We start from the raw sequence: 12,047 nt of genomic DNA, 5'->3' as shown, positions 1-12,047 counted from the left end.
CCGCTGTAACAACATAATGTGTTTTTTATTGTCCACCAGTACACGAACAAATTTCAGGTATGTCAAATTATAATCCACCTTGGCATAATATATCAGGCACAGTACATTGTAGAACGAACCACGGGTTAAAGTAACTGACAACTTCCTTATACCTAATTCTGACTTATAGTTATCAGAAAGAATATCAGGATATTATAGGACTGGCCCTATCTCAGCCGTAATGCTGTCAACAGAGCTGCCTTGCTTATGGATACACTGCGCATGAAGTGCTCCAGGGAAGTGACGACATTAAGTGAAGTCATGTCCTGTTGCTCTCGTTATGTCAACTTAAGAACTCCCGAAATATAAAGTTGCTCTTGTGAACGTACTTGTAAATCATTTCTTTAACACTGGCAGCGTAAAATATAAGGGGAGTATAAGAACAGTGTTAAATTCTTATTATATTTCAATTACAAATGGCTGGTAAGGCGTCTGTTAAGTCGGAATTGATGTGCAAAGGAGAAATTGCTTATGACTTACCTAGTGATGATCCGCTCGAAGGGAGAGGGTGGACATACGAACTAATGAATGACAACAAAGAGTTAATATTATCTACAACGGAAGGAGATGTATCAGTGGACAAGGATAAAGCTATGTGCTCTTTGGATGTGAAACTAAAGGTTGATAGGGTGAAACCAGAATTAGCACTAGAAGAAGATCCTGAATTTGAAAGTAATACAGAAACGCTAAGAAAAATTGTGGTTCACGAGACTTGCGCGTCGTATTCTAACGACTCCCAACAATTAACAACAAAAAGTTTAAATTCAGTTCGGCCAAAAAGGTAATGTTCAATTTTTCATTAACTAATTGGCTCAGATTGATAATACGGTTACATGGTTTCGGAAATTTTGTTGGTTAAAAGCAATACTTCACGAGAAATATTTAGGTATGGGAGATATCATGAACGTAAGTTAGTAGCCTACAATTTGGAAATGACATTCCACACATAGACAAGCTGTATACCAAATAAAAATAATAAGATTGATACGATCCATACAATTCTTATGTAGTTCATATCTTGATAAAATAATTATTTCTTTATTATTGGTTACACATTTCTCACATGTTTAAAATATGAGTGCTCGACGATATTGTTTTATTTATATAGAGACTTATGTAAAATACCAAATAATGAGAATGGTAATTATCCTAAAATTTTACAAATGTAAACCTGTAATGTATTATATTCGAACATAAACTATGGACGTTTGTGATTTTATTTTGATTTAGCTCAAATGGGTCTAGCTTGATTTTTCCGGCTGGCTTCGAAAGACATAAGTAAAATACAAGATAAAGAATATTTTAATCAACAATGGATGTTCATTATTTGTAGAGGTCCATACAACAGTCCATTTCATAACTGCGCTCATTTTTTGAAGGAAGTCGACTTTTTGCAATCCCAGGAATCTTTTTTAGGGTATGGACCTGCATTTTTCAATATGGGATCACTTTAGGGGCTTGGTGTACGTACATAATATATGAATTATTGTAAAAACAACGCTAATCAGCATGTGCTAGATGGCCGGTAAAAATAAGATTGCTATGCAGATTAGGACATTACGCAGAATGTGGGTAAACAAAGATAGCGCAAAATTCTGTATTTAGGGTGACCTACACGTCTTACGTGTTGAATGTGTTCTTGAACGTTCTTAAGTATTTTATAGTTAACATGCTGAAATGCTTTCTTTGCTTGTATATTTGTGTTCCAAAGTAACAGAATACATTATGGACGTAACTTCTTAATTATATGGATCGCTTCATTCCCAAACATTTTCATAGTTCCGTGTTATGATTTGCCACATTAAATTTTGATACTTCATTTCGCTTACAGTGGTTACTAGCTACCTTGACAAGGAGTTACTTTGCACATTGGGCACTACTTCGCCAAAATATAAAGAGAGTTTCACAGTCCTCCGTCGGTAAAACCATGAACTGTATACACGAGGTTTCAACTACCCCGTACGATAGAACATGTAACTTTATTTTGGTGTTAATGTTGGGGTCAGCATCAGTTCTAATTACAGGGAGGCTTTGTTGTTGTAGTGACGTGAAAAAACAGTCACTGTAAGGACCGCCAAATTTTAAAAGAATTTCCGTCAATGTTAAGTCAGTTTCGTTATATTATACATTATACAACGTAACTAATAACCGTTTGAACATTTTAATACAAATAAATTAGTAAAACGGCGATTAAGCCCTACGGAGCGCCATTCTGTGCGTAATTATTTGACAACACAGGTTGTAAGTTATTCATTAAAAATACAGATTAATGAATTGGATCCTAAAACCAACGGTGCTGACAATCTCTTACAGTTGAAGCTTGCAGGGTCCCTGACGATTCGAATGAATCGCTTCTACCCTAAGACCTTACATACCACCCTAGTTGCATGCCTTCGGTATTCAAGTCATGACAAATCAGGGTTAATGTCCGAACCCCAATTGGGCTGTCAACATTCAGGCCTTGAGGAGGCATTTTAAGTAAATAAATATAATGAAGAGGATGACAAGAAATACACCTTGGGAGGATATTTAATGCTACAGCCTCACATTTCAATTCATCTATCTTTTAATCATTAGTATTACTTCAGGCCCGCTCGTACCTACAAAATTGGTAGGTTTACATATGTAACCTTTTAAAGAGCGCTAGCTAATACTTATGTGTGGCTTACTAGCAATTGCACTTATCTTTATCGAGAATAAAGTCACATCCGAGAGCATTTGTCACAATAGTGAAACACAAGATAACAATAATATTAACTTGTTCATTAAACATTATTGTTGTTCAGGGCCTACTCGTACGTAGCAATCTTAACATGTTCTCATAACGTAAACCTTAGTTTTACCATATACTGCGTTACTGACGTAGGCAATCCGTACTATCGATACATCATAGTATCCGGTGTTTACCGTAGTAAAGGGTAACGTGGAATCGTAAACGGCCTTCCCTTTTTCTTTTTCTCGACATCGGTTTATTATTCCCGGCACAAGAATACAAGAGTTATTTTCAAATATCAAAAAGAATAACATTTAATTTACTTTCTCTAAATGCAAATCAAAACTTTAATTATTTTCTATAAATACAAATCAAAACTAAATATTTTATCAAAATCTAAAATCCGAACATCAATTTTATTACTATTATACTTTTCTCTAATTATGCCAAACATTAAAAATTAGAACAAAATTTTGAAATTTTAGTCAACTGCCGAATCTGCACATTAGCAGGGACCCAACCAGTTATTGTCAGTTACTTTCAATATTATACTAAATTGTGTTTAACTTACAGTATTTTGACGGCGACTTGATCTTACATTACAAATTTCGCATATTTTCCCATTATACAATCACAACATCAGATGAAAAACTTCACTATCTGAAGAGCACATTTTTTTAAATACCCAAAATTTTAACTTTATGATTAATTGTGGTTATTACTAGTACTTCTCTAATTATGTTCGTAATTATATCTAATTGCCTAACATGTCTCTAAATGCTTGATTGTATGGGGACAGCTAAATGTTAATACAAACATAAAGGAGAATTTTTTAAAACTCAAGCAAAATTTGATAATAAAATTTTGTTATGAAGTATGGTTCCCAAAACTGGAAAGACCTGAATAAAAAATACAAAACTTAAACATCCTAATAAGAATTCGATACTGAAAGTCCGCATCCAAAACGGGATAGCCATACTTCTCAAAAGTGGCGCGGTATTATTACAATTTCAAAGTCGGAAATCGCGTTCTAAATCAATTACCTGTTTAAAATTTCCAATGCTGTCTTTCCTCTCCTTTCCACATTCATCTTTCATCTCCAAATGCTGTAAGGAAACCATAAAATATGACATCTAAGTAAACATACCTGATTGTAAGGCGATATTGATGGTTTCTTGGACTGGTGCATCAGTGGCGGTGGGCACACACTTTGATTGTGAAAAGTAACCTTCGAAATTCGGGGAAATAATGAAATAAATAAACAGTAATCCTTTTTTCATAATCTAAATGTTTAAAAGTTCAAATTCGGTATTTCTGATTTCTCATCTCTTCCGGGGTTTAACCCGAGTTGGGGTGAAGTTCACGCTTTTTTTGTGCTAAGATTTTAATTTTCCATCTGTGCCGGTTACTCTTGTAAGCTGTAATTTAGCACGTTTACGTGTGCTTTTCAAGTTAGTTTGTTAAATTTCGGAACTTTTCTCCTTTTTACAGCGTATTTACTAAACTTCCACGTAATGAAACGCCTTCTTTTGCGACGTTTGGATTTACGCTGCATTGCGATACCTGCCATAAATTTCTTTTTAGGTTTGCGCTTACTATTAGTATATTTTGCGATGTAGTTTACTATACAATGTTCGTACGTGTTTTCGCTTAAGCTTTTTAGTGCTCTTCGGAGTCGATGTATACTTCTTCCGCATGTTTGACTCGAAATAACCTCGCCTACAGCTCGACTTTAATTTGCATGTAGTGCGTCTTTGACCGAGTTTAGTGCGTTCCGAATTACGCTTACCAAGGCACTTTCCTTTTATTCTCAACTTATTTCCTTCTGCACGCGTAATGTGTGGTTGTGCGTGCTGAGAATACGCTGTACGTGGAGGTCGACGCACATTGGTAGCACTACATTTAAACTTTCGCTTTTTACAATTTCGCAATAGTGAAGTACTAGCTTGAAAATTCAAACATTTCGGCAACTGAAAATTAATAAATGTTGCATCTGATGTACTGATATAATCACGTCTGCTCATTTTAATTCTACTGATTATGCTCCTCGAAATCGACTTTACGTTAATAATGTATTACGAAAACTCAACTGGCTATCATTGGCCATCTTATTTTTCTTCTTAACTTTGGTGTTACATTTCGGTTCTATAACGGAAATATACTTTCGCCTGCGTGTGCTTTATTGGAAGTGTTACGCTTGTTTACGGTAAACATTTCCGACCGATATATTTTGTACGAGACCTTCACTACGTAAAACAGAATTCGCTTGGCGGGTCTATTGTGAATTTGAAGTTGTTTCCTTCTACAATACTCAAAGCTGATAAAGTCGGAATGGATTTGCAGCACTAAAATGCAACTTACGTTAGACATACACTGTTACAAAGACAAATTTGAATTTGTTAATCCGCGCAAAACCATTTGCCTGCGACACAAAACCGACAACACTGTAACTTCGTTATCACGCAAAATCATCAATTGAACTCTCAAGCCTTCCCTGGCTTTTTCGGGAGGGCGGATACGCGCAACCTGAACGCTACCGCTAATCATCTGTGAAACATCGGTATCCCTTGCCGGCAAAACAATTTCATTAGAAACAATTTTTTACAGGTAAGCGTAACGTTTCTTTTTTTGCTATCTCCACACTGCATATTTCCTTTTCCTGACTGTATTCGACTTTCTGGTTTATTTGGCACATATCTTTCACAACTTGGGATGGCTCGAATTCAAGACGGTTTCTTTTCCGCCTTGCACTTTTTTATTTTCTTGGTTGGCCTACACTCAATCTGTGCCGTTCGCATGTATTCATAGAACACAGTGAGACCTTTCTTTCATTCCGCTACATTTTTTTTAAACTCAGCAGTTACTGAATCAACATGATTGGCCGCGTTAACTAATTCAGAGAGTACTTCAGTTAAGGAGTTATTGGCTACTTTGATATTAATACGTAAGCTGTCTGCTTTGGCATTCAATTCGCTCTTTTGAGGGTGCGGTGGCTCAGTGGTAGAGCGTTCACCTCTGGTGCTTGGGGTCCCGGGTTCGATCCGAGCCCCTGCCAAGTGAACTTTGTTGTGGATAAACACCGTGCTCGTGGGTTTTCTCGGGGTCCTCCCGTTTCCTCCCACTTTCTTCATTCCACCATTTCACTCATCTCTCAACATCACCGTCTCCTTTAGCCTAACCGGCATAACCGTGGGATGTAAAACTCAAAGATTTCATTTCATTTCAATTCGCTCTTTCCTACGCTCCCAAATCGTTTCTGTTACAGGCTTTTGAAGATCACCTACTGATTCATGTATTTTTTGTCCTAGGCATCCAATATTCATTACCATTTTTGAGCAATGGTTTCTAATTTTTTCTCTAATTCTTCTGTCAACATTGCTTGAAATTGTTCTAAAACACTAGCCGCCATATTGATATGAGATACGAGCAACTAATTCAAAGTACAAAAATATAAATGTCTGAGTTTAATACGAAAATAAGAAACATGCACTTAAAACATGAAACACTAAGAATTTTGATATTACGACCATTAACAACCAATCCTTGTTTTTACAACTCAGGTTTCATTTTGCGTAGTGCTTCAATATAAAATTAACACAGATATAAACTAGTACCATATATAAAATATTTTTTATAACTATTCTATCAGGCTTTGATTCCATTTTGTACTAATACACAATAACACATTCAGCAAGGCCATGTGATAATATTTGAAAAACAGTATCACGTGACAGTTTCTACACAATAACTGTGTCTTCAGCAGACTTCCACTCCTTCTGGTTGCTGGGAGTTGGTCAACACTTATATATACTGTCCGGAGATCAATTTTAATTAGGTTCCGCCCCTTCCTTAAAAAATAACACTTGTCTGGTTTTCACTTTCACTTTTTAGCTGCACACGTGTCCAATTAAAGGTTTACTTTTTTCCACTGGATGCGTCCTGCTCTCTAATTATCCTTATTTTCCTTGTTATTTTGTTTCTCTTTCTTTCTTCTTCTTTTTTATTCCTTCTTCTTTAAGCAGAATCTTGCATTCCAGTTCATCAGCTTGCGTCCTGCTTCTATAATCTCTCTGGCTTCCTTCCATTTTCTCACCAAAGTCCTGTTCTCTACTTCTATGACCTCTGGTCTATCCCACCCTATTTTGTTTTTTTTTGTTTTTTTTTTTTATGCTTGAATATTGCTGTCCATTTTCAGTCTTACAACATCCTGGTGCTGCTTGCTTAATCCTTGCATTTTTTTTGTTTCTCAAATGAAAATTTTGTTACACTCCTCGCATCCTACTCCATATATTACTCCCCCTTGATCTTTGTTCGCTATTGCTTTTCTCTTTTTTCTTCTGAGTAGTTCAATTATTCTGCTTCCTCTTTTCCTGTACGTCATAATTCCTGCTTTCCGAAACATTCTCTATATTTTCTCTGTTTGTTTGCACAGTTATTGTGTTGAAACTGTCACGTGATACTGTTTTCTTTTTACACATTATCACATAGCCTTGCTCAGTGTGTTATTGTGTATTAGTATTAAAACATTTACTCTTATTCATAAATGCACATGAAGGTGCGTAGTGTAAAACATGTATGTATGTGTGTATACTCAATCAGCTGTTTGCTATCCACTCACATCTACATAGAATTAAAAATCAACAAGAAAAATTTTTATGAGCTACATTAATATCTCTGTTTCTCTCAAGGTAAAAACATATTTACTTAACTTACATGAAAAATCTACATTACTCAGTTCTTGTTTTTATCTATCACTCTGCTTTATTTTTAATTAATTGTGTTCGCCGAGGATCTGATAGATATTAACTGTCGACACTAGGCTAATCAGATCCAAACTCAACACGTTATCTGTATAACTAACGGTATTGTAAAAGCAGTTGTAGGAAGATTACTATAATTTAATGCGGAAAACGGTCGCCATGTGGTTGAAATCGTGTTTTTTGGTAGTTGTTAGATTCTTGTAAATATAATCGTAACCTTCACATTGATTTTCTTCTTTTTCCCAAGATTTGTCACTTGTTTATTGCATTTATCCCAGCTTTGCTACGGCAGTGTGACGTAATATTGAGGTCTCAAATATTCAGTAACAATAATAATAATAATAATAGAATAGGTAACAAATTCCGTATGAGGACACATTGTATTAAAGCCTGTAAAATAACCCGTAGCTAAGCCATAAGTTACAAAATAGTCGGGATTGGAGAGAAGTGTCAGGACCAACAGCACATACCCTCTCGATACGTTCCTACAACTAGCTACATGTTATAACGGAAAGTTTTCCTACAACTAGCTAAATGTTATAAAGGAAAGTTAAATGTTATAACGGAAAGTTTCGATGTAATTTCGGTGTAGAAAGTAGGGATTCTGAACTCACAAGAGCCGTAATTACAGTTGTTTTTAGGTAATGGTTATGCTGGCTAAGCTACAGAAGATGTCGAAGGGGTTTCGGGAAAGAGGTTCCGTACCATCATGGGACACCTATACTGCTACTCAAATTTAAACGAAAGATTTCCGCTAATATTTCGTGTAGAATATATTCTACTGTACGTTTTCAGGAAAAAACTGTAAAAAAAAAAGAACTGAATATAATTGATAACTAAAGCTTGTAATAAACTAACTTGTGAAGTTTGCAGATGTAATTAAAAAAGCTTTGCTACAAAAATATATACACAGACCATAATTCAGTGAGCTCTGAAATACAAACTATCATAATGATGTATAAGATTCAGTCTAAAGAGCAATTGTTGCTTAAAGAGTGGCATACACTATTTCTAGAATCGAGATAAGATGAGAAATTTTTACGATAGTTTTGGTCTCGTCTCGATTCTCATCTCCAAAGCATGACTATAGTGTGAGTTAACCTTGTCCGGTCTCGAATTAAAATGTTTCATCCCGATTTTGTTTGGTTTGTTTTAGAATCGAGATGAGAAATTCGTCTTTTCATGGCAACATTACACAAAACCGAAATATTTTTTTTCCCTAATACCACGTTTCTTCTTGTAATGGTACAACCTGAGCGAAAATAAGTTTTTAATTTTTAAATATTCTTCGAGATAATTGTTATTATTATGAGTATTGCTCCTGAAAATTTGATATTTCAAGTGCTGAAACAAACAAGTATTCAAATATTTGAATGTAATGAAGCGTGTGTTATCGCCGATCTATTTCCATCAAAATTCCTAAAGAAAAAAAATGATTGAGGTGTATTTGATCGAAGAACCTCGAGATTACTGGTCAAGCCCCTAGACCACTGAACCACGATCACAACGCCGTAAATGATTCGTCTTTAGTCTTGTTACTCTGCCTCAGCTTGGAAAGATGTATGTAATTTTTTAATTGGTTTCAAAACGTCTTTCGTGTTCCTCTTATGATAATATAAGTGAATTATCTTCGGTACAGTTTCTATTAATACGTTGAGTAGTTCTTAAACCTTTGGATCGCAAGTTGTTTTTTCTCCACACGAAACTACAGATAAGACAGATTTAATTCTCATACTGTGCATTTGTGTCAAGACAGCCGACAATACCTGGTCATATACTTATGTCCGCCGCGATATAAATGATAGTTTAATTTGATATAGTGAAACAAACTACAGCAACTTATTTTGAGACAATAGCGATATGGTACTCCATTTCATATTTCTACAATATTTAATGTAATAAAAAATGTAATATAGCGAATGATTACATGTTTTCTTGCTACTTAATCATTATCTCCATTTACATTTCATTGTTTGTTGAATTTGTTACAGGCGCGATAACATCTTTGGTTTCCACGAAGAAGGGAATACGTTTACTACATTAAATAAAGTCATTTCTCATTCTTATGAGGAATCTGATACTTCGACGCAGTTTGGCAAAGGATTTCATCGATCACGTTTGACAAAAAATATGGTGACACAGGAAAGTAAAAAGCGTCATACGTCCCAAAATTGTGATAAACGCTCTAGTCAAAGTTCAACTATGTCAAGTGGTGAGTTAGTGCATTCAGGTGAAAAATCTCACATATGTGGAGTATGCGGAAAGGAATTTAGAGTATGTTCAAGTTTGGCTAGACACATGTTAATCCACACAGGAGAAAAAACTCACACGTGCCAAGAGTGTGGTAAGGCATTTACTGAACGTTCAACTTTAAATAAACACATGTTAATCCACACGGGAGAAAAACCTTACTTGTGCCACGAGTGTGGTAGGGCATTTAATGATCGTTCGACTTTTGCTAGACACATGTTAATCCACACAGAAGAAAAACCTCACACGTGCCAAGAGTGTGGCAGGGCATTTACTCAACGTTCAAATTTGACTAAACACATGTTAATCCACACAGGAGAAAAACCGCACACGTGCCAAGAGTGTGGTAAGGGATTTACTGGACGTTCAACTTTGGCTAAATACATGTTAATCCACACAGGAGAAAAACCTCACACGTGCCAAGAGTGTGGTAAGGCATTTAATCGACGTTCGACTTTGACTACACACATGTTAATCCACACAGGAGAAAAACTCACTCGTGCCAAAAGTGTGGTAAGACATTGAATCGACGTTCAAATTTGGACAGACACATGTTAATCCACACAGGAGTAAAACCTCACACGTGCCAAGAGTGTGGTAAGACATTTAATCGACGTTCAAATTTGGCTAGACACATGTTAATCCACACAAGAGAAGGAATTCACATGTGCCAAGAGTGTGGTAAGGCATTTAATGGACGTTCAGATGTGGCCAGACACATGTTATTTCACATAGGAGAAAATCCTCACACGTGCTAAGAGTGTGGTGAGGCATTTAATAGACGTTCGATTTTTGGCTACACACATGTTAGTCCGCAGAAAAGGAAAACCTCACACGTGCCAAGATTGTGGTACGGCATTTACTCGTCGTTCATATTTGGTTGTCGAGATTCCAGTTCTTCTGCACACATGTTAATGCTCAGAGGAACAAAATATCACACATGCTACGAGTGTGACGGCGAATTTATATATCGTTTAAGTTTGGTTACACACATGTTAAACCTAACAGGAAAAAGAGGTCACGTATGCTAAGAGTGTGGATAGAAGTATAATTGAAGTTCAACTCTGGCTACACATGTTAATATGCCCTGAGTGTGGTATGCCATTTGATAAACGTTGAAGTTTGGCTAGAGAAATGTTAACCCACACAGGAGTAAAACATCACACATGTCAAGAATGTGGTAAGGCATTTAATCTACGTTCGAAATTGGCTACACACATGTGAATCCAAACAGTAGCAAAATCTCACGTTGCAAAAATCCTGGAATAGAATTTATTCAACGTTCGTACGTGCTGAGCCACACAGGGTCAAAATCTCACACGTGAGAGGTGTGGAAGACGATATAGTCTACGCTCAAACGTTGAAACGCAGTTGAACACAAGTCAGTCACCAAAAAGATGCAAAGATCTTAGCAAGGCGTTTACTCAAGGTTCACATATTGCAAAGTAAATGATAATCCACAAAGAAAAAAATCTCACACGTGCGGAGAGTTTATATGAGATGTCGCATTCTGTTGGAGGAATCGAGATGATATAATCTACGCTGTTATTTTTAGGCGTGCTATGAAAATTGTACTATCCTAAATTGATGCTTGAGTAGAATAGTCGACAAAGGGATGTCATTTGTGTCTGACGTTATCCCATGTTTATTGTAGATCCATATCTAAGCTCAAGTTATAGTCACCAAAATGAGCAACTTTGTCACCTTCTGACAACATCTGGAAATGTTCGTGGCATCTTTGAAGTAAACTTAGAGCACTGTTCCTATATGGTCTGCAGAAACACCCGACGAAGACTGTTTTTGGACAGATATACCTCTGCTCAAATAGTATCCCACTCACGTACGAGATCATTCTGTGCTCTGCTGCCCCATTAATTTTAATACTACAAACAATCCGCCTTTATGGTCTTGCGGTCTTATTTCTATGTAGAGAATTGGTTGAGAAACGACATTCCACTGTTCCATATTGATATTTTCAGACATGTTTCGCTCACCACTAAACAGCCATATTTACGGCACAGTCTGTAAAATTGTTTGTAACACTTTGTACATTTTTGTAGTATAGTTTAAAGGTGGTTTTCTGTTCACTGCACTTTTGAGCAGCATTCTACTGTACATCACCACATTAAGCGCAGAATATAAAACATTTGATTTGGCACACTTCTCCAGCGTGGGATCACGTTGTCCAAGTCACTCTCACTCTTATCTTGCCATCTGAGTTGAACATTGTAAATTATTTTAATTGAGTGTTCTCTACCAATAAATGATATTTCACTGCATCTCCA

The 12,047-nt window shown here is 36.2% G+C and overlaps 1 protein-coding gene across 1 annotated transcript; it reads left to right on the top strand.

The window, feature by feature from the left end:
• The first annotated feature begins 275 nt into the window (after nt 1-275).
• LOC145676129 (uncharacterized) lies at nt 276-11,378 on the top strand. Its single transcript, XM_081747032.1, has 2 exons — nt 276-820; nt 9,504-11,378. The coding sequence occupies exons 1-2, from the start codon at nt 456-458 to the stop codon at nt 10,285-10,287; spliced, it is 1,149 nt and encodes a 382-aa protein (XP_081603158.1). The 5' UTR covers nt 276-455; the 3' UTR covers nt 10,288-11,378.
• Nucleotides 11,379-12,047: the final 669 nt, after the last annotated feature.

Source organism: Thermobia domestica, chromosome 18 (genome assembly GCF_964235325.1).
Source record: "Thermobia domestica chromosome 18, izTheDome1.hap1.1, whole genome shotgun sequence".
NCBI lineage: Eukaryota > Metazoa > Arthropoda > Insecta > Zygentoma > Lepismatidae > Thermobia > Thermobia domestica.
Note: the sequence above shows the minus strand (reverse complement) of the source record. Positions and strands in the feature narration are given on the sequence as shown.